This window comes from Salvelinus fontinalis, chromosome 6, assembly GCF_029448725.1.
Source record: "Salvelinus fontinalis isolate EN_2023a chromosome 6, ASM2944872v1, whole genome shotgun sequence".
NCBI lineage: Eukaryota > Metazoa > Chordata > Actinopteri > Salmoniformes > Salmonidae > Salvelinus > Salvelinus fontinalis.
This window is the reverse complement of record NC_074670.1, coordinates 25,809,394-25,833,516: the sequence shown is the minus strand read 5'-3', so window position 1 is coordinate 25,833,516 and position 24,123 is coordinate 25,809,394. Positions and strand designations below refer to the sequence as shown.

Here is a 24,123-nt window from a genome sequence, read left to right as displayed (position 1 = left end):
TAGGCATTTCCTGTGTAGTTATTTTGTCCCTCATCACGAATTGCTTGCGCCAATTTCACCTACCTAGTGGTTCATTCCAAAAGCGAATGTTTTATTTTATGTATCTGGTGTTTGTTAAGTAAACTCAATCGAGGTAACGCTAGCTAGCTTTTTTAAATTTATTGTGGCGATAACGTCATGTTCACCACCTAACGTTAGCCAGCTGGCTTGCTAGCCTACGATTCAGAAAATGCTAACGCCAAGTCCTTACCCTTAAATTAAATTACTGTCCCAGTATTCCCCGAGCAAGCCATTGTTTATTGTTAGCTAGAAAAACAATAATGTCAAGCAAGGTATTTACTTCCAGCTATTTCAAACACTTGATTTGCCCATGAGTACTACACTGAAAACATAGATTGAAGTGTGTGTGATACACTATATAGTGTAGAAAACAGCATACCAGAGTATGTTCTGATAATCTGAGGGAGGGGACAGATGAGGATAAACCCTAGCTCAAGCCAACACAGCTAGATTCTCAGACCTTGGATAGATCTAAGGACAAGTCAAGTCTGAAGATGGGTATCTTTTGGTGTCTGCTTTTTCAAATTGGTTTGGGGGTAGGACCAAGTGAAAGTGAGCCAGGTTTTTTATTAAAGAAGGCCTATTAAATTGCGATGAAGATACACATGACTGCATGAGAAAAATGTGTACTCCGCTCACCACTTCCTTCAGTTGACCTGCTAACTGAAACGGAAACCACACTAGCTAGCATAATCGTGAAGAAGGATTTGAATCAGTTGCCAAAAACATTTTCCATGTAACAGTGTAAAGCAGTAGGTGCTGGTGGGAGGACGGGCTCATTGTGATGGCTGGAATGGAATATATGGAACAGTATCAAACACATGGAAGCCAGGTTTGATGCCTTCTTTTATTCTATCCATTACAATGAGCCTGTCCTCCTATAGCTCCTCCCACCAGCCTCCACTGGTGTACAGATAGTGATCCCACTCATACCATGCATGGACATAAAGAAGACTTACAATTTGAACGGTAATATCGCACAGGCATACGCTTTCAATTGAAAACATTTGAACAACAGTCAAAGGCTAAGGGCGTCAACAGAGATTGCACTCCGTTATACCCCATGGCAAAGCCAACAACAGTGAATAACATTGTATCATACTATCCAACTCTGTGATGTTATGCTTGCTAGCCTAAGCACACATTATTTATCCCCAGGCTTTACAGTTTGTGAAATTGATTCTGAAAACATAATTCTTTGTTAGGATTATTGCTGATATTGATTGTTGTCGCCTGTGTTCTCTCCTCTGGCTCTTACCTCACTTTGGACCACATCGCATGATTATTTCCATAAAACAGCTGTAAGTATGGATGGATTGGTCAGTTAGGTCAATGTTTATTTGCCTGCTTATCAGAATTACTTTCCCATAATTTTGAAGTAACCTTGTGGTGGTGATGTTGTGCTCGTATGTTACTTTCCAGCAACAAAAGAATCTGGAGGGGTATGTGGGCTTTGCTAGCCTTCCCAACCAAGTGTACAGAAAGTCGGTGAAGAGAGGCTTTGAATTCACCCTGATGGTTGTGGGTAAGAAAATGCTATTCATATATTGAGGTCATGGTTCAACCGAGTAATTTTTTTCAGTCATTTCAGTTTTAACAATACAGTTGACCAGTTAAAGCTCTGTATGGTAAGTTTAAATTTGGAGAAAGGAATAGTTATGTGCAAGCAAAGTACATGTATGTGTGTGGTTTTAAACTCCTCTGTCGGGGGAGGGAAGATAACCTCTCTCGTTGACTTTTTCTCACATCTGCCTGCCTTTTTAGAATAGCATTGTTTTGATTGGATTTATTAAACAACTGTGCAGTATTATCAAATATAGGAGAGTGCCGTTGAAGTACTTGTTGAAGTACTTTGATGCGGTCGTTGAACTCGGCCAGGACCTTCATTTGCTAATCAGTCACTGTTTGGAGGGAAAATGTTTCTTTGGGTCAAACCATTTCCTGTGGTCGGCATAGCAGAAGTTCTCCCTCGCTGCTAAGAATAGTTCATCTCGCATTTCATCTGAACAGCAGCCTCTTTCTGAGCCAGTCATGGGTTTATCATTGATCAGTTTAAGAAGTCAGGCTACACTGGTCATTCTATCTAAACATGTCTGCCTTGCCAGGCACTCGCATGCAACGGGGTTCCTCTTAAACAAGTCACCATGATTTACCCTGCTGTATAAAATGTCCTTTAAGGCAGTGTGTTGGATGGTGCTCAAGTTGGCTGTTGGGGCCCAGAAATGCCTTGAAGATTTCTCCAGCCTGATTGCAGCAATAATAATAATACGGTTTTTAAAGTCCTATTTCTGTGAATGCAAACGCATCACAAACGATGCATACTTTGTATATGTGAAGCAGACTAGTTTATATAAATACACCAGTATTTTCCATGTACAGGACAGGTTGGTGTGATGCGCTCAGCAAGGCATAGTGCGCTGTGCCAGTCACCGCCAATAACGCTAGCCCTTTCTCACACTACCAGTGACCTAAGCCAGCAGGGACGTGGGCTCAAAGCTCCTCAGGACTGGGTAGAGGAGCTAGCTCGGCCTACTGCCGATGCAGTGTGTATGTAACAGTGTACGAGACTGATATTGTTGAATTAGTAAAGAGTCAAACTATCAACCATTTTTCTTTTTTTGCTGTGGATTTTGTATCCATTTTTGTACATTTTAATACAAAATCTACAGCAAAAAAGATAACGGTTGATAGTTTGCTAATTCAGCAATATCAGTCTCGTACACTGTTACATACACACTGCCTCGGCAGTAGGCAGAGCTAGATCCTCTACCCAGTCCTGAGGAGCTTTGAGCCCACATGTCCCTGCTGGCTTAGGTCACTGGTAGTGTGAGAAAGGGCTAGCGTTATTGGCGGTGACTGGCACAGCGCACTATGCCTCGCTGAGTGCAGCACACCAACCTGTCTTGTTACATGGAAAACACTGGCGTGTTGATATAAACTAGCCATCCATATTCATACAAGTATGAAGATGGGCATTGAAATGCACGTAGTCAAGTGCAATCACTCAACACAGAAATGGTAGCTCTCAACTCTCAAACTCTCAAGCCTGTAAACAGCAGCCCGTTGACGATCGAGGTCAGTGCCCGTGGTCATTTCCACTGCCCTAATGATTTCATTCCCCAGGAGCATGGAGACCAGGCACACAATGGCTAGCCACGCTAGAGAAACGGGACCACAGAGCCGGCATAATAAGAGGCATTCTCTAGCCACGTTCAGACCAGGAGCTGTTGTCCTAGCCCTTTACACAATCATTAGATGGATGGTCGTCTTGGATGGATGGTCGTCTTGGACAAATGTCAATGGCCCTCAATCAAAGACATGACCTTTGATGGGATTTATTGGCTGGGCTTTATTAGATGCTTCTACATTACCATGGGATGCCTCTAAAGTTGCATGAATGGCTTTCACACAGTGGGATGTACCTGCTTTCAACATGTATGGTTAGCTGTTTATAATGTCTTTGAATGTTGTTCTTGCTGATATATATATACTGTGCACACTAGGCCAATATGTTGATTTGAATTGCATTGACTCATTTAAAATGACAATGATCCTAATGTAGCAACACTGTCATTAGGCTAAATGAGCCATGCTAAACAAAAATAGATTCAGTTTTATTGCAACAGTTTTTGTTTTCTTCTAGGTGAATCAGGATTGGGCAAGTCCACGTTGATCAACTCTCTGTTCCTAACAGACTTGTACTCGTCAGAATACCCTGGGCCTTCACACAGAGTCAAAAAGACTGTACAGGTAGTTTAAAACACTTCTGCTTAGCAGTCCTGGATTCTCTTGTTGAATATCCTTATTTCACTGATGACCATGTTAGTTTTCCTCAGTGTTGATACCTTGGCATTTGAAACACATTCTGTGATATAGAGCAGACTAAAGTATTTATACCCCTTGACTTATTCCACATTTTGTGTTACAGCCTGAATTTTCTCACCCATCTACACACAATACCCCACAATGACTTGTTTTTGTTTTGCAAATGTATTGAAAATGAAATAGATTTACATAAGTATTCACACGTCTGAGTCAATACTTTGTAGAAGCACATTTGCCAGCGATTTACAGCTGTGAGTCTTCATCTGTAAGTCTCTTAAAGATTTCCACACCTTGATTGTGCAACATTTGCCTTTTATTATTTTAAATGTTTTCAAAGCTGTCAAATTGATTTTTGATCATTACTAGACAACCATTGTCAGGTCTTACCATAGATTTAAGTCAAAATTGTATCTCGGCCACTCAGGAACATTCACTATCTTCTTGGTAAGCAACTACACTGTAGATTTGGCCTTGTTTTAGGTTGCTGTCCTGCTGAAAGATGAAATCATCTCTGTCTGGTGGAAAGCAGACAACCAGGTTTCCCTCTAGGATTTTGCCTGTGCTTAGCTTTATTCCATTTCTTTTTTTTATCCTGAAACTCCTCAGTCCTTAACGATTACAAGCATACCCATAACATGATGCAGCCACCATTTTATGCTTGAAAATATGGAGGGTGGTACTCAGTAATGTTTTGAATTTGCTCCAAACATAACACTTTAATCAGGACAAAAGTTAATTGCTTCACACTTTTTGCAGTATTACTTTAGTACCTTTTTGCAAACAGGATGCATGTTTTTGAATTTTTTATTATGTACAGGCTTCCTCTGTCATTTAGGTTAGTATTGTGGAGTAACTACAATGTTGATCCATCCTCAGTTTTCACCGATCACAGCCATTTAAATGCTGTAACTGTTTTAAATTTACCTCTCCGGCAACTGAGTTAGGAAGGACGCCTGTATCATTTTAGTGACTGGGTGTAATGATACAACATCCAAAGTGTAATTAATAACTTCACCATGCTCAAAGGGCTATTGAATGGCTGCTTTAAATTATTATATTTTTTTTTTTACCCATCTATGTATAGGTGCCCTTTGGGAGGCATTGGATAACATCCCTGGTCTTTGTGGTTGAATCTGTGTTTGAAATTCACTGCACGATTCAAGACGTTTCAGCTTTTAATTTATTTAATTTGTTTGTAAAAACAATTCGAATAACATTTTTCCACTTTGACATTATGGGGCATTGTGTGTAGGCTTGTGACAAAATAAATCTCAATATAATTAATTTTAAATTCCAGCTGTAACACAGCAAAATGTGGAAAATGGCAAGGGGTGTGAATACTTTCTGAAGGCACTGGGTGTCATTTAGTCCAGAAACTTGCTCTACTTGTCCTCCAAAACGCAACGTTATCTCCACACAGATGCTCGTCTGTTTTTCTGGTTCCTCTGCATAGTTCGGTAATAGCACAGTGTTAGACTGCATGTTGATACATGCAGCTAGAATGAGCGTCACCCACTGGCCTCAATGTGTGCTACACATTTGGGGACAAGTTGTCTTCCTGAGAGGTTGTTTTGGTCCTCTTCATTCCCTTCATTGGGATTGGCAGTATGCTCATTTCTCCTGTGTTGTTGCAAATACTCTCTTGTGGAGACAGGTGTTGGCTCAACGCATTGGGTTCTGCATTGTTGTCCAAAAGTTAAACAACCAGAAGTGTAGTGGGGGCTTACTATTCTTACGACGGTTCTTAGGAAAGTTGTATTGTTCACTATCTCACTGTCATACACCAAATAGTAACAGTATGCAGTTAGACAAGACAACTATTGAATGCTAATATAAGTCTCTATTTCCCAGGTGGAGCAATCCAAAGTGTTAGTAAAGGAAGGTGGTGTCCAGCTCCTGCTCACAATAGTCGACACCCCAGGATTCGGCGACGCTGTGGACAATAGCAACTGGTACGCAAAGTGTGACGCCAACTCCATTTTGGCTCCAATAAATGCATTGATCTCTTGACAGCCATTTCAGCTCATAGCTTGCGAGCAGGTTTCCAGGAAGTAGCGAACATTTTTGGCTCAATGTGTGTGGATTTGTTTCCTCCCTGTGGCTGTGTGTCCCGCGCAGCTGGCAGCCGGTCATCGACCACATAGACAGCAAGTTTGAGGATTACCTCAACTGTGAGTCGCGGGTGAACAGACGACTGATGCCTGACAGCAGAGTGCAGTGCTGCCTCTACTTCATCGCCCCCTCGGGACACGGGTGAGTCTGGGTGGGAGGGAGAAAGAGAGGTTGGACAGTGTGAATGAAGGGGGAGAGCGTCTTGGGATTTACTAAGATTTCACAAGTGTAAAGTAGAATACCCCATATTAGAAATTCCAATAGTTTTTGGCTACTGCCTCTTATAGGCTTTTTTTCATTCTTTAGGGTTGTTTTGTAATATACTTACATAGTTGTGTTTCATATGACTGTTAGTGCTAAAGGGCATTGGCCATCTGTCAGAGAAGGCTGTGTGTATCGTGGCTGTGGGGTAAATGGGGTGTGTGCATGCGTTCACTGTTCATACTCTGTTCTACGGGACATTGTCGTTACAATCCCCCAGTCAGTGTTGAGACAGGCTCTTAGGATGAGCAGCTTATGCTGGCCTCTCACACACTGACCCCTCACACACACACTCCTCACAGCACCAGCTGATATAAGCTGACTCGCACTCGAGTGCCTTGCACAGTGACACTGCTCACGGGAAACAGCTGGGGAAAGTGTTCTGAACATAGACAGTAGTTATTTGTGTTGTCATCGTTGATAAATGACTTGTTTGTTTATACTACTAGAGCTCCATTGCAAACAATGTTTTAGTAGTTAATAGATGTAAGGAAAGAAATGTGAGCTTTGTGGTTTGCTATGAAAATAGTGGACCTGTCAGGAATCTGTCCATCAGTACCCCTACCCCACCATTTATGGTATTAATGTACATTTTGTCACGTCTCCCTCCAGACTGAAGCCTCTGGATATTGAGTTTATGAAACGGTTGCATGAGAAGGTGAACGTCATCCCACTGATCGCAAAAGCAGACACTCTCACCCCAGAGGAGTGCCAACGGTTCAAGAAGCAGGTCAGTGGGCTCTGTCTGGGCGGTCTGGGCATCAAAGGTTTACACAGACGAAGACTTGATTGTTGCAGATAGAAATAGACTGTTTGGGCAGAATGGTCGGTTTCCCATTCTACATACTGCTCTGACGATGCCCTCTAAATTTCCCCTGGGCAGTACAGTCTGAATCGAGTTGAAACCACATGACAAAGAACTGTTTCACATGTCTTTTGTATGTTAATAAAACATACTGAACCTTCCCTCAGATCATGCGGGAAATCCTGGAACACAAAATCAAGATCTATGAGTTCCCAGAGACGGATGATGAGGAAGAGAACAAACTGGTGAAGAAGATCAAGGTATGACACAAATGTACTGTGAGTAGTTGTAAGCACCATGCGTGCACCAACAAACTTAGCCATTTGAACTGTTAGGCACTTAGCTACATCCGTCCCGCCTGGATATGGCGATCGCAATTGTTTTTGCAAAATCAAAAATTTCCCGCTTATTATGCGAGGGTGTGCAAATTACCAATCACCGCACTATTACCACATAAAGCAGTAATATTGCAATATTACCGCATATAGCTTTCCAATCACTGCACACAAAAAAGAGTGCTGGACATTTTAACCAATAACGCACATTTACTGCATAAAATGGTTCAATCAAGCAGCATGTCAAACTTTTTTCCAAATTGGTCAAAATCGTTGCAAATTGCCATGTAAAATATCCAAATTGCTGCAGCAAAACCAAATATTTTGGCCCACAACTAGCCTATCACAAAATTCTGCAGGGGCTGTTGCATAAACACACACTCGTCTCACACGCCGTTGTTATTGTGCTTGCAGGACCGTCTGCCCCTGGCTGTGGTGGGCAGTAACACCATAATCGAGGTGAACGGGAAGAGGACCAGAGGACGACAGTACCCATGGGGAGTGGCAGAAGGTACCAGGCATGATGGGAGATGAAGTCAGAGGAAAAGGGAAAATCTATTAACTTCTTATGGCTGCAGGTGCAGTATAGCTTGGATGAAAGGTGCACAGAGTAAACGGCCTGCTCCTCAGTCATAGTAGCTAATATATGCATATTACTATTAGTATTGGCTAGAAAACACTCTGAAGTTTCTAAAACTGTTTGAATTATGTCTGTGAGTATAACAGAACTCATATGGCAGGCAAAAACCTGAGAAAAAATCCAAGCGGGAAGTGAGAAACACTGTAGGATATCGATCTGTTTGCACTTCCTACGGCTTCCACTAGATGTCAACAGTCTGCAGAACCTTGTCTGATGCCTCTACTGTGAAGGGGGGGCCGAATGAGAGGGGAATTAGTTAGGTCTGCCATGACCTGACCATGCTTTCACCATGCGCGTTCACATGAGAGGGAGCTCTGTTCCATCGCTCATCTGAAGTCAATGTAATTCTCCGGTTGGAACGTTATTCAAGATTTATGTTAAAAACATTCTAAAGATTGATTCAATACATCGTTTGACATGTTTTTACGGACTGTTACGGAACTTTTGGACATTTCGTCAGCTTTTAGTGAACGCAATTCCTGACGTTGGATTTGTTTACCAAAAACGCTAACGAAAATAGCTATTTGGACATAAACGATGGACATTACCAAACAAACATTTCTTGTGGGAGTCCTGGGAGTGCATTCCGACGAAGATCAGCAAAGGTAAGTGAAGATTTATAATGCTTTTTATGAGTTTTGTTGACTGCACAATTTGGCGGGTAACTGTATGGCTTGCTTTTGTGGCTGAACGCTGTTTTCAGATTATTGAATATTGTGTTTTGCCGTAAAGCTTTTTGAAATCTGACACTGCGGTTGCATTAAGAACAAGTGTATCTATAATTCTATGTGAAACATGTATCTTTCATCAAAGTTTATGATGAGTATTTCTGTTATTTGACGTGGCTCTCTGCAATTTCTCTGGATATTTTGGAGGCATTTCTGAACATGGCGCAAATGTAAACTGAGGTTTTTGGATATAAATATGAACTTAATCGAACAAGACATATATGTAATGTGTAACATGAAGTCCTATGAGTGTCATCTGAAGATCATCAAAGGTTAGTGATTAATTTTATATCTGTGCTTTTTGTGACTCCTCTCTTTGGCTGGAAAAATGGCTGAATTGTTTTGTGAGTTGGTGGTGACCTAACATAATCGTTTGTGGTGCTTTCGCTGAAAAGCCTATTTGAAATCGGACACTTTGGTGGGATGAACAACAAGATTATCTTTAAAATGGTATAAGATACATGTATGTTTGAGGAATTTTAATTATGAGATTTCTGTTGTTTGAATTTGGCGCCCTGCACTTTCACTGGCTGTTGTCATATCGATCCCGTTAACGGGATTGCAGCCATAAGAAAAGAGGCTCCTTTTGGAGAGGGGTTTGAAAATGTATTGATTGTCTTTCCTTGCAGTTGAGAACGGAGACCACTGTGATTTCACCATCCTACGAGACATGCTCATCAGGTACAGACTCAAAACATGAAGTTACAAAAATGTATAGGACATGACAATGCATTTTTTATTTTGTAATGTCATCCACATTGACCATAGCCTCAACTTGATAGGTTTCTAAGACTTGTTTTGTTGCGCACAGAACCCACATGCAGGACCTGAAGGACGTGACCAATAACGTCCACTATGAGAACTACCGTAGCAGGAAGCTGGCGGCTGTCACCTACAACGGACAGGACAACAACAGGGTCAAGGGTCAACAGTCGACGAAGTGAGTCCAACATCTACCAGTGGTTTTCTATTTAACAAGACACAGCTTAACTCTTTTTGCTTAAAGGCATATTTTACCTGACAGATAATCTACTGGACATCTGAGACATTTGAAATGATTTATCATATTGATGTGATATTTAGGCTGTATATAAATGGATGTTATTGTCGTAGTGTTCTTGGAGGTTATTTTTTTCCGATTATAGGTCCATCATTCCAAATGCAGGTATTACAGCTTAAAGGGATATTTATGGATTTTGGCAATGAGGCCCTTTATCTACTTCCCCAGAGTCTGATGAACTCGGATGTCATTTTTATGTTTCTCTCCGTGCAGTTTAAAGGAAGTTGCTATCTAGCACAATGCGAACTAGCGTAAGCGCAATTGCTAACTAGCCTTACCCATAGACTTCCAGTCATTGCGCTATCTGCAGATACCTATAGACTTCCAAAAATTGTGCTAACGCTAGTTTGCGTTGCGAGTCAATGCTATCTCGAACTTCCTTCATACTGGACACAGAGATATAAAAATGGTATCCACAAATTCATCTGACTCTTGGGAAGTAGAAAAGGGCTTGGTTGCCAAAATCCATAACTATCCCTTTTAAATTCCACACTGCTGCTCTCACACCTAAGACCCTGTTATGTACACCAACCACGCTCCGCATCGTAGCTCTTTACTGAGAGACACCCTCACACACTGCGGTTCCTAACGCACAGCTACGCACCAAACACATGCTACTAATGTAAGGCTACTACTGCACACACCGTTTCATGCCTCTTGAGAAGTGGTTTTGTTTCTTTGTGAACTTTTCCTTGTTTACCGCGAGAAAGTAGATGTTTCGTTCTTAGTGTGTGTTTTTGTTAGTGCGGTCAGTCCGTTTTGAGTTTTTCCGTTGTCGTAGTGCATGATTTCATCGCAGCATGCTAAGTGTGTGTGTTTCTGTTTTTTTAGACATGACACAGGTGAAGGCATGTAAGTGGTCAATTTATGTTTCCTTAGATAATTTAAAAAAAATATATACAATTTTCCTCCCTTGTTCGTGTTCTTCTGTCTGGGTTCTCTTTCTCCCAGTTCAGGGTGTTTTCTTCTCTCCTTTCTTCCCCCTTATGTCAGACAATGTCTCAAGGAACCCTGTAGATGCCAACATTGAGAAGTCAACTGGGAATTGATAAATATGCATATTACATTGCAAATACTTCAAATGTAATTAGCGTAGTTAGACTGGTGGCTTCTCACTTTCAATTGAGTTTACTAACATTTAGCTAAGCTAACATCCCAAAGCACCACTTTTTCACTACAGTTACTCACTAGCCTATGCTAACAGCTTAGCTAACTCAGCTCCGTGATTCCTTGGTGCTGGTCTTAGAGTCCCCTGCTCCAGAGCAAATTGGGTTTCTTCTTCCCTCTGCTTTTCCACACTTCAGTCATCACATTGTTGGGTCCTAGCATTCCTTTCATGCATAGATCCTTGTATGTACCAATTCCCTGCAAGGAAATGGGGGTGGCATTACTGTGCGGATTATTCCACTGTTGGTGATGGATGGTGACAGTGCACTGTAGGACTGGTCTGACTGTTTGCGTGCATACGTGTGTGACCCTGCAGGAGCCCCCTGGCTCAGATGGAGGAGGAGCGGAGGGAGCACGTGGCCAAGATGAAGAAGATGGAGATGGAAATGGAACAGGTGTTTGAGATGAAGGTCAAGGAGAAGATCCAGAAGCTGAGGGATTCAGAGGCTGAGGTAACATCAGTCACATTGCCTTACTACACTACTGACCCCTACCGTATGGTTTGACTTCTTTCTTCCTGATGCATAAACACTCACTTTTTGGTGGGTGTTGATGCACTGAAAGTCTTAGTGAGACAGTGAGCAGATGTGTTTAATGACTAGTTCTTGTGTGTGTGTGTGTGTGTGTGTGTGTGTGTGAACTTCACTGCCCCTATCTCTGAAGTGTTACATTTCCAAATGCACACTTATTTAACCAGGATAGTCCTCTTAGCAACAATTGTCAGTTATTCAGTGAGTCACAGTTGTGAGCATGTATTTTCAATTTTTTTCAAAATGTCTCTTCTGCAGCTGTCGAGGCGTCATGAGCAGATGAAGAAGAATCTGGAGGCCCAGCACAAGGAGCTGGAGGAGAAGAGACGCCAGTTTGAGGATGACCGTGCCAACTGGGAGGCCAATCAGCGCCTGGAGCAACAGAGACTGGATGCCTCCAGGTAACAGTGTCTGTCACACACCTGAACTGTAGTGGTGTCTTTGGTTGTTACAAAAGTAGCTCTATTTATTGTTGTCTGTTGGCTAGAGAAAAAAGCTCAACTGGACACACAAACAAGGGTCTGTGTAGAACGTAATACCAGCTTGTCCCACTAGATGTCACTGTTGTATAATCATATCTCAACCACTGTTTGTAAATGTTTGCATCATTATATTGCCTTATATACTATATTCACTGCAACATGATCTCCTCTACAGGACTCTGGAAAAGAACAAAAAGAAGGGGAAGATATTTTAGACAGTCTGCAGAAACACCAAGTTGTACTTGTTGCCAGCTCGGACATCTGTGTGTGGCACCAAACCAACACCAAAGCTCTTGTACAGCCCAGCTGGGTCTGCATGTACTGTCACAATGACCGGAAGAGAGCTGCCTGTGGACTTCTCCAAGGAATGCGTTTACCTTAACCAAACTTACCGTCTTAGACAGGCCAAACCCATATATAACTGAATACTGCCCAAGGTTGCAATGTCTATTTAACAACTGATGTCTACAGTTTTATGCAGAGCAACAATCATGTTCCAGTGGTTTTATTCGTTTACATGCACAAAAGATCTTCCATGATGTGGAAAAGGAAATTGTGTTTAGTAAAGTGTAACAGATAAACCTCCTACTGAACAGCTCCCCTTGCAATGTAGCCTAACAGGAAACAACTGTCTCGGTCTCTCAATAGGAGGAATGGGAAATCTAAAAGAGTCTAAAATGCACCTTGGGCTTTTTTTTAAATGGCTTTATTGGCATTTTTCCAAAATGTAACGCTTTCTGTTTTTAGCAAATTTCACTAGCCTTGGACCACCATTTAACTTCATAAATGTTATATTTCAGTTAGTTTATTTTTTATATATACACCGAGCCAGCTAAAGTCCTTTTTTTTTTTTGTATGTAAGAATTCTTCTGAAGATTTGACCAGTTTCTGAAGAGGATTGACTGTTTAAATACATTCAGTAGTCGTACAAAGAGCAAAAAAATAAATGAAAGTAATATTTCTGTAACTCCACATGTCATCAGATTAAGTGGGAAAGGAAAGTCAACACCATATTTTGCTTTGCCTATGTACTCCATCTGTATTTTTTATTTGTATTGTACAAAGTCACTTAATAAACATGTGATAGACTTGCAATGAATGCTGCTAAGAGATGCATGTTGATACTGCATTACTACATTCAGAATACCTATTATGTAGGCCTACTGAAATTTAAACAGTTGAAATGTGTTATTTTGCTCTGTAGTTTAGTATTAATCTGCATTGTCTACACCATATATCCACCAGAGGGCAACATGGGTCTCCTTTTCAGCTTTTCTCAGTTTAGTGGTTTTACTTTTGACGTAAGTATTCTGCCACATTACATGCACAATATGAATGTTTTCAGAGCACTAACAGGTTATTTGCCTGAATTGATTTGACATTTCACACAGTAATATGCATATTCCTTAATTTTCTAAAGCAATTTTTGCAAGTACTGTTAATTTGCTGACGCAAAATGTTTTCAAAACATTGGACGTCACGCTCGACTGAAACAATCACGCAAACACATGTTCAGTGCATCCTGGTTCACACTTAATTCTTTTGCTGCAAAGTTGTATGTAGCTGCTTTGGAGATCCATTAGAAGGAACCTGCAGGAATAACAGTAATCAACATTATGTCCTAAGAGGGGGAAAAAAACTCACTCAGAATGAGTCATAGATACACTAAATGCTGGTATTTTACCTTGTTCCTCTGAGCTCTTTTACCCACCAGTCCAACAAAAGACTCAAATTTTTGCCCTGGAAAAGAGGTAATAGTAGGGCTATTTCAGACTGAAAAAAGTAAATCTCCCACAGTGATCCCATTTTGACATTACACAGCAGAGTCTCTCTTAGGGATTGTATATGGCATGAGAACAGTTCCACCTTAGTGGTCTTCATACCTTCTATCATATAATTACATATTTAATAGGATCTCTGTGCCTTATATCCCATTAATATCTTCATAATAGTAGCCTTAGTAAAATGTTATTGAAATGGTCATTACCAACAGTGTGTAATGCATACAACACTTACCTGGTCTTGTTACCTGGGATTTTGCTGCAAAGAGTGGAAGGGGAAAAAGCAAAAATACAGATGAGCTTTTATAGAAATAGAATATATTTAAAATATTGAATTATTACTAGGAAGTAGTTAGCCTACCAGAGCCTCTTTTCCCCATAAGACCAAAGAATTGGCGTGACTCAGGTTTTCGAGTCATTCTTTTCAGGATTTCTTTATATTGCTCAGATAGTTGCCATTTCCTCTGAATAAATAGAATACACAATTTAGCTTATTAATTTGATAGTAGCCTAGGCTAATCATGAGATGGTTATTATGAAGCCTATCACTGCCCGTGGCTGCTTCCTAAATAGTCCACATTTACAAATGTACGGCACAGTGCTGAAACATGTTTTATCTTAATATCGACAATGACACTATAGGCTACAGTCAAATATTTAAAACATATCGTGGTCAATTTGAGAGAAGTGTCCTACCGTTTCATTGTCTTCTCTCCAACCACCATCAAAATATAATTTTTGGCTGAGGACAGTTGCCAAAACGAGGGAAAATACCATAATGAGTAGAATTATCTTCATTGTGGTAGCAGGTGTGCTGTGCGTAAAGTTGTTCCTCTTCATGCGTTTATTTTATTTGATGAGAGTAACTTTACTGATAGAATCAGACCAATGGCCTGAATAAATACTGAATTCCTATAATATCAAGAGTTTCAAAGACGCAGCCTGCTGCAATAACCCACGGAGCAAATTTTAACACAGAGAAGTGCGTCTATCCATTGGCGCGACATTACAATCGGCGCATCTGTGCGCGCCGGCGTTTTTATGCACAGACAGAGCTGATGTGGATGTCAATGTCAAGCCGTTTTGTTGTAACATAATTAGGTCATATTATGAGTCAGTAGGTATGTCTTTGTGTTTGAATTTCTGAAGGGGAAAATAACTGTTGCTTCTGTTCAACAGAGGCCTAAAATCTAAATCTCGAACAAGGCTAGCCTACTTTTGGCACTGTGCTGGACTCGCAATTAAACAACTCCATCCAGAAGTACAACATATACAATTGACGTTAAACGTCATATTTAATACATGGCAGCCTATTTATAGCGCTTTTAATGACACAGGCTGCTTTATATAGTATAAAAGAAACGTTAAACAAAAAGTAGGGAGTAGGACCAAATAAAAATAAAGAGTGTGATGTGTCAGAGTGAGCGAGAAAGCAGGTGTGTGTGTGAGAGAGAGAAAGAGACGAGTATGCGTGCGCGTGTGTACAGTGAAATCCTTGAACCAAGCATAAACACACACAGTAATAATCCTTCCGCCTGTAAAATGTTTTAGCATTTATGGGGCGCCGTACAAGTGCACGCGCCCACTTCATAAATCCCTTGGAATAAACAAGAAAGTACTCGTCCTTATTCCGTCTGTCAACTCTCGGCTCAATGCTCTCACATTTAAAAAAAAATACATATCCTGCATTTACACAGCAATGACCCAATATACTGCTGTGTGCATATTGATTTAGAAAATTGTCGACATACCGCCACCGTTGTGGGTTGAACATATGGCTTGGTTGTTATCAACTTTGGTGCTGTGCTGCTTAATAGTAACGTTAGGCTACATGTAATTCAAAAAGATGCAACAGCGACAATTAGAGGGATGAAGTCAACTCATAATTTAGACAACGACGAGCGTGCATTCTCAACGTCTACATTTGCGCACAGCACCTTCAACTTCAGATCCAAAATAACTCCTCAACAAGTCACGGTATTGGAGCCAGGTAACACAGCTCCAGCTTTCTGTGGCACCCCTGGATGGAGAATTCGTTTACCCGCCACACGCAGGGTTGAACGGGCCATTGATAATTCATGCTTTTTACCAACAAGTCTGCCTTTTTGGTGTGCCTGTGGAACTCCGAGTCGTCATTAACCGACTTGGTCCAGGACCTACCCGATAGCACCCAAATCCTCTTCGTGTCTCTCGATGACAGCTCTGTCAACGATGCCGTGTGGATGAGAGGTCAAGTCCATCGTGTAGCATCGCATAGGTATCATTACAAAGGAGCAACACAAATGTTTACTGTTGCTTGTTATTATCGAGGAGAACTCAACTGACATATTACAACTTTCCCTTTGTGTTTCTGTTCAACAGAAAGAAAGAAGTTTTGTCCAGATTGCACTTCTCCCCTGTTCCTGTATTTGGCTATGGGAACTGGATTCCCAGTGTGCTATAGTCTTGGGGTCGTTCGGGACACAACTGTGGCCTTTCTCAGGCAGTTTTTACCTCTACAGGTAGGGAATACTCGCTATGCACTGTAGGACTGGTGCACTCATCAAAGCACCAGAGGAAGTTTCATTGTCCCTTGCATTTAGATCCCAACTGTCTGTGGTCTATTTAACTTACGTTTTTGACTATTATTATTCTATCCTGGATGAACATATTATAGTTCAGCGTTCTCAGGGTGTCATCAGAGTTATTTAATGACAGATGGGCCATGTATTTATTGTTTTCTATGTTCATCTTCTGGAAGTGATGTATCTATTGAAATGTTAATTACATACAGGGTGGAATATGCCAGTGATTGTCAAGAGACTTGATGTGCGATATGATTGGCTTATGGGTTCCTGGAGCCAGATGAAACACCAGTTGATTGATGCAGGCGATGGGTGTGAGCCCGCCCCCTCCGCTGCAGGTGCTGTTGCCTGGGCTCCTTTTTCACCAAGGTCAGTTATGAGACAGAGAGAGGGATAGGTGGAGAGATGTGGGGAAACATTTAACTGCCCCTTTCCAGGATTAGCAGAAGAGTTGTTATACAGTTGTCCATAATGTTTCCCATAGAATTTGAGAGGTTGTGTAAAGACTCACAAACAGACTTGCCATGTGCTTGAGCTCGACATGAAGGAACACATTGACATTGTTTGTTTCCGTCCCCAGGTGAAGAACATGGCCAAGTCCAATGCCACAGGTGTCCTTGTCCATGCACGTCCTGGAAACCCGATCCAGGATATGAACTGCCATAGTGCATCGGGAGCCCTCTGTAGCCCAGGCCCTTAGGTAACTAACACTGACTGACTGACTCATACAGTGTTAGGTCAAGTTGCTTTCCTCACTTAACTCACTGGAAGCCATCCTTCCTCTAAGGATGAAGTGTTTTCTCAGTAGTCTTAGATGGATTACTCATGGAAATTATCTATCGACTCCTGACCTGTTGAGATATGCGAGCAATGGTCAATAGAACGTACTGTGTATGTTATTTTACACTTGTTGATTGTCAAATTCGCAACCAGGAATGAATATTGGACCAAATAAAGTGAATATATGGATGTTTATATTCTATGTTTTGTAGATATGGGCACATGGTGACCGTGTCCTTTCAGAGTACCCCCTCTCCAAACTTCTTCATTGGCATTGACCAGCAGGGGGCACTGTCTGAGATGGGCTGGTTCCTCTACCCCTCCTTCAAGTTCATCAACTGGCAGGCCCAGTGGTAAGCCTTAAGCACACTATGGATTCCCCAGTTATTACAGTAAACTGAAGACATCAGGAATTCATATGTCAGGAGTATACCTCCTTCATAGGTTTGATTTCTATGAGGGGCATCAGACTAGACTCCGTGACCCAGCCTGGGTGGTCCCTGTGTTTGAGGAGGTCCAGATGCAAGGACAGAGTGGAGCAGTAGCCACAATCAGTGTAGATGAAGGGGGAGACAGGTTAAATAATGAATTTTAAGCCTTGAGAAAATTGACATATGGATTGTGTGTGTGCCATTTAGATGGTGAATGGGCAAGACAAAACATTTAAGTGCCTTTGAACGGGGTATGGTAGTAGGTGCCAGGCACACCGGTTTGAGTGTGTCAAGAACTGCAATGCTGCTGGGTTTTTCACGCTCAACATTTTCCCGTGTTTATCAAAATGGTCCACCACCAAAAGGACATCCAACCAACTTGACACAACTATGGGAAGCATTGGAGTCAACATGGGCCATCATCCCTGTGGAACGCTTTCGACACTTTGTAGTCCATGCCCCAACAAATTGAGGCTGTTCTGAGGGCAAAAGGGGTGCAACTCAATATTAGGAACGTGTTCCTAATGTTTTGTACACTCAGCATTTATGGTCGTGCCATACACTAAGTCGACAATAAATGCATCAGCTTTGAGTATAATTAGAATTTGATAGATATTTAAAAGGAATTTTGACTTTTCCATTTCACTGTGTCGGTAGACATGTTGGAGTTTGACATGTTGGAGTTGGACGCATTTCTGTCCTGTCCCAGCCAGAGGAATGACTTCCACTGGGATCACACTGTGCAGCTGTTTGTGTGCTGTAACGATTTCAGTACCCATTGCAACATGGAGATGGGGCGCTGTATAACAGCCTCCCCGCAGGTACAGTCTGTGCATTTGTTGTCACATGATATTGATACCATTTGACATGAGTCCCCAAAATGCATTTTGGTATTTGTTAAGATCACTTTTGAAGGGTAAAGCTGTTCCATTTCCATTGACTTTAAAAATCTCCATATCAATTTATTTCTGGGTAACAATGGACCTTACTGTGATTGTTTTCAATTAAAAGGGTAAAAAAAGAAAACCAAATAGCTTTTTATTAAGGAGCAATTTCTCAAAGAAGAATTTTGCTGGGACTGTCTGGGAGTGGTCTGAGTGGCCTAATGGGAGGGATATGTACCCTGAAAACTAGCACTTATTGGCAGAGGTTTGAAACTCTTTTTGTTATTGGTCTACTAACTTATACCACCTGGTGCTATCGCCAGGCAGGCCAAAACACCTGTGCAAAACAAGCAGAAATTCCAGGCAGTCTTTTCAAACAGCTCTTACACTAAAAGGGTATTATCATAATCTTGACAATTTTACAGTATTACTTCAACTTCATAGTGTGGAAATATATACTGAACAAAAATATAAATGCAACAATTACAACATATAAGGAAATCAGTCAATTGAAATAAATTCATTAGGCCCTAATCTATGGATTTCATATGACTGGACAGGGGTGTGCCTGGGAGGGCATAGGCCCACCCACTTGGGGGCCAGGCCCAGTCAATCAGACCGAGTTTTTCCCCAAAAATGGGCTTCATTACGGACTGAAATACTCCTCAGTTTCATCAGCTGGTCTCAGACGATCCCACAGGTGAAGAAGCCGGATGTTGAGGTCCTGGGCTGGCGTGGTTACTCGTGGTCTGCGGTTGTAATGTACTGGACGTACTGCCAAATTCTCTAAAACGATGTTGGAGGTGGCTTATGGTAAAGACATTAACATTAAATTCTCTGGCAACAGCTCTGATGTTTATTCCTGCAGTCAGCATGCCAATTGCACGCTCCCTCAACTTGAGACATCTGTGGTGTTGTGTAACAAAACTGCACATTTTAGAGTGGCCTTTTATTGTCCCCAGCACAAGGTGCACCTGTGTAATGAATGGGCTGTTTAATCAGCTTCTTGATATGCCACACCTGTCAGGTGGATGGATTATCTTGGCAAAAGAGAAATGTTCACTAACAGGGATGTAAACAAATTTGTGAACAGAATATGTCAGAAATATGTTTTTTTGTGTGGATGGAAACATTCTGGGATATTTTATTTGAGCTCATGAAACATGGGACCAACACTGTTGCGTATATGTTTTTGTTTAGTATGTTTAAAACACAGGAAAATCCCGTTTTTGACTGCACTGGACCTTTTACCTCTGTGCTCATGCCCTTTACCACTTCAAAGCGATCCCCTTTGGCTTAAAGAAACACTCCTGCAAATTCTTTTAACAATGTTAATGTTCCTCCCACAGAGGCATTGGGCGCTGGCTCACTGATGTTTCTCCTCTGGTGCCTCTGTTGAACAATGGGAGATGTACCTTCACCATGAAGACTGTGCCTTGGGCCATGCCCTGGGTGGTGACTCTTGAGTCAGATTCAGCCGCACAAATCACTCAAGTCAGTTATAATGCCTACATAACAGGGTCACAGATGTTAAGGCTCCCGAGTGGCGCAGCGTTCTAAGGCACTGCATCTCAGTGCTAGAGACATCACTACAGACCCTGGTTCGATTCCAGGCTATATCACGACCGGCCGGGATTGGGAGTCCCATAGGGCGGCGCACAATTGGCCCAGCGTCGTCCGGGTTTGGCCGGGGTAGGCCGTCATTGTAAATAAGAATTTGTTCTTAACTGACTTGCCTAGTTAAATAAAAATGATAACATCTGCATGACACTGTCATAAGACATTCATACTTTACACTTTTTAATTTGTATTTTACTGTTCATTGTGTATCAGAATTCTTCTCTAAAATATATGTATAATTTTTACTGTATAGAAAATGCTAAGTGATGGTTAGGCAATAGGACTGACTCTTTCACTTTAAAAACCCCAACATTAACATTAAATAGGTTTCCAGTATGTGGGTATGCCATCCTGTTGTGTACAGTTCTACTAGTGACAAAGCAATGGACAGAAATCACTATTCTTGAGCAATTTAGACCATTTCATCCCTCTTTCATCATGGGTAGAGAAAGATGTGCACTTCCATCCTAAGCAAAGTGTCATAGAAAATTATCCTGGCAAAGGACAACCCCCCTATGAGTCTCAGTCATGACAGATTAGTCATGGAGGAAAAAGTACTCCAGTATCAGCTTTTTCTCACTGCACCAATGCAATACCGTCTAAAGACAGTATCATTACAGTATCATACTGTATTTCTTATATGGTAATAAGTAACCGGATGAACTCTTCAAACAGATGTTATAACTAGATTTTGCTCTTGTTATAGACAATCACTAATACAAGCTTTACCCCTTTAATAAGCTGATGTCATTGTACAGTGGAGGTACCTTTGACAAGGAATACGAGAGATCCCAACCAATCAAATTCACTGTCACAGCCTCAACACAAAGGTATGATGTAGAATTGATATTTCTTCTGTTTACATTCACTCATAATAAAGGGTAATTGTCATATACGGCATGTTCTTACATTTTTTAATATGCCTTTGTTTTAGTTAGTTCTTTGGCCATAATGTGGGTAGAAACTGCTTTACAAATCAAGTTATTATTGTAATCGGTCATTTTATGTACCATATTGTGTTTTAGGTGTAGTTGTATGCTGTAATCCCAGGCCACGGGAGCAACGAGAACAGCTGCGGCGAGTTCTGCATGACATCACACCACTTCCTCGTCAACGGAGCATTCAATCACACTCGTGTTTTTGACTCGGCAGGTGGGAAATGACTAACGTTAAAGTTTGGTCATGCAGATTCATATAATCTTCCCATAGTCTGGGCCATAGTTACATTAGCATGATGAGGTTGTATTCCTCTGAGGGCAATTAAATTGAACAGCGGGACGATTCTTTTTTCTAATTGGATGGACTGGGGGGGGTGGAACATTATTGTTTTTACACCGTAAGTATGCCCAAATAGATATTGTATTTCACAATAGCATAATCATTTCATACCTTGATTACATTGAGACACGGTCACATAGGTCTCTTAATGTATTCATAGGAATACTTGGGAACAGATTTCCTAAATTAAAGGATTTAGCTAAATTCCTGGAAATGTGTATTTTTTGCCCAAAAACTAAAATTATAATATGTACAAAAAATAAATGTTAACTAATAATTTGTGGGACAATTTGGCCTGCAAGCTTCCTGTTGCTGACCCCTGTCCTAGGGCCTTGTCCTGCTTGTGTCCCTATTCTATTCTTATTTGAGTGAGTCAGGTGTGGGTCTTTGGTCATGCATTCTGTTCCAAATGAATGTAGATACTACCATATCAATGCATTATACTGCATTTACCATGTTTTTAATGCAGCAATCTTTAACGATCCCATTGTCCTGACTGTTTCCTGGGGTTGTGTTATTCTCCAGGTTCAGCCCTGGGGTGTGCCATGCGGGTGGGAGAGGGGGCGGTGCCCAACGAGCATGGCACCTGGCTGTACGGCCGTGGGGGCTGGTGTGATAGGCTACAGGTCAACCCCTGGAGGATTGACATCACCACACAGGTATAGAACTGTCACCAGACCTCGTCATGAAAAGTTGCCCTTGCGGTTCGTCATCAAAAACCTCTTTGTTTAGCTAACCTCACATGCAACTTCAAATGCAGCTCATGCAAGTTATCAAACACGTAATCAGATGGTTATCGTCTGCAACATCACAGATGTCATCAGAGGATGGATTAAATCACCATTAGAGCTAGTTAAAGCCGGAAGAATAATGCACTTGTTGAGCGTAGCTATAGCCATCAGTCTTGCATGTTTTCATGGTCATCACTCAGTCACTGTTAAGTTTGTCAGGGTCCTGACTTTAGCGTCGGATATCCTGCTACAGAGATTTTTGGTGTGGGGGTGCGTGCGCATCACTCGAACGTGACAATTGCTTGTAAACGAAAAATGGCTTTATGCGTCCTTTCCATAGAAATATAATTTATCATTAGATATATCATAGATCTATCTAATTCAATCATTCTATTTCTATGGTTCTTTCATCCTCACCTCATACTGGATTGATATTGAACTATTAAATGATGATGTAACAGATTTCTATTTTCCAGTTTCAGAGCATAATGTTGCCACCTTCAAATGCATACTAAAGAGGCTGTCACGTTCCTGACCTGTTTTCTGTTGTTTTGCTATGTGTTTAATTGGTCAGGGTGTGAATTTGGGTGGGTAGTCTATGTTTTCTGTTTCTATGTTGGTTTAAGGGTTGCCTGGTATGGCTCTCAATTAGAGGCAGGTGTTTGGCGTTTCCTCTAATTGAGAGTCATATTAAGGTAGGTTGTTTTACAGTGTTCTTTGTGGGTGGTTGTCTTCCGTGTCTGTGTATGTTGCGCCACACGGGACTGTTTCGGTATGTTTGTTCGGTTTTTGTGTAGTCTGTTTTCCCTGTCCGTGCGTTCTTCGTGTTACATGTAGTTCTTAAGTTTAAGTCTGTTTAGGTCGGTTTGTTATTTTGTAATCCTTCCAAGTGTTTGTTTTCGTGTTTCGTCTTTGTGTTAATAAATCATTATGTATGCACAACCCGCTGCACGTTGGTCGAATCACTACTCCTCCTCTTCGTATGAAGAGGAGGAGGAACGCCGTTACAGAGGCATTCTTTCACCATGTTAACAAGACCATTACACATAGTCTTTGTAAATTTGCATGCCTATCCCACATACTGCAGGGTTTTTGACGGAAAGGTTAAGTATTCAAGTTCTAAATGTTTGCTGCAGTAATGCTACAGCATTTGTGTCCATTCGTTTGCAGTGGAGTGCCCTTCATGAAATTAGCCTATTAGATGAGTACAGCACTTGATCACTCATGAGTCCTTGGAAAGGCACACATGACCCTGTCTTTCCAAAGCTTCAGTTATATTTTATTCATTTGATACACATACATCATTTTCATGGCCACTTCATTTAATTACCACAGGCTTAATTTGTAATCCATGGATATTACAGTATTGGGGCTGTTGTTTATGGTTGTTTGATTACTATAGTGTTTCTCCGGAGGCCTTGAATTGTTATTTCTTGTTGTCTTTCTCAGCTGGACATGAGTAGGATTGAAGCCAATACTCTGCTCTACTTTGGAATTTACAGTGGACAGGAGCCCAATACGTCTCACGACCCTGGCTACATTGTCATGTTCTCTTATCTGGTGTTCTACATGTTGTCTTCCTGACAACCAGGTTGTCTTGAATGTGAATTTTAATGACTGTGATTGATGCGGATGAAAACCAATCATGAGAAAATATTTATTTTCTTATCAGACTGGCTCTTCTTTATCAGGCTGGCACTTTTATCCAGTAATATTGTATCCTATTCTATGTTTGGGTGTGTCACCAACTTGCACTGTTCTCTCACTCAAGAGTTTTCATTCAAGTTCGATACAAAGAAGACGTCATCTTGAATAGCTCATTTTGCGCTTCAGAAAAGTTGAAGAAGGCTACTTAACCTGGTCAATTATGTGTAACTACACAAATGTAGCTTTTAGTGTCAAACCTAAACTTTCAGATGACAAGACACTTTTCCTGACGCAAGATCAACCACCTTCTGCTTCTTCAATTATGCAAGTATTTCTTTTTGAACGGTTCACTTGCAAAGGTTGGAGGAGTTGGTTACATTTGGTACCACAGACACGAATGCA

The 24,123-nt window shown here is 41.3% G+C and overlaps 2 protein-coding genes and 1 pseudogene across 2 annotated transcripts; 2 read left to right on the top strand and 1 right to left on the bottom strand.

Moving 5' to 3' along the window:
• Nucleotides 1–1,455: 1,455 nt before the first annotated feature.
• LOC129858581 (septin-7-like) lies at nt 1,456–13,104 on the top strand. The gene is made up of 13 exons (XM_055927908.1): nt 1,456–1,585; nt 3,704–3,810; nt 5,737–5,837; nt 6,004–6,138; nt 6,871–6,988; nt 7,231–7,323; nt 7,813–7,909; nt 9,396–9,447; nt 9,578–9,706; nt 10,658–10,678; nt 11,310–11,445; nt 11,782–11,924; nt 12,181–13,104. Exons 1-13 carry the CDS (start codon nt 1,456–1,458, stop codon nt 12,218–12,220), a joined length of 1,302 nt encoding a protein of 433 aa, XP_055783883.1. The 3' UTR covers nt 12,221–13,104.
• Nucleotides 13,035–14,807, bottom strand: LOC129857470 (protachykinin-like). Its single transcript, XM_055925748.1, has 5 exons — nt 14,483–14,807; nt 14,148–14,250; nt 14,022–14,045; nt 13,690–13,745; nt 13,035–13,595 (listed from the first exon to the last, which is right to left on the bottom strand). Exons 1-5 carry the CDS (start codon nt 14,624–14,626, stop codon nt 13,539–13,541), a joined length of 384 nt encoding a protein of 127 aa, XP_055781723.1. The 5' UTR covers nt 14,627–14,807; the 3' UTR covers nt 13,035–13,538.
• A 753-nt stretch (nt 14,808–15,560) lies between these two features.
• LOC129858580 (uncharacterized) lies at nt 15,561–23,658 on the top strand (annotated as a pseudogene).
• The last annotated feature ends 465 nt before the right edge of the window (nt 23,659–24,123 follow it).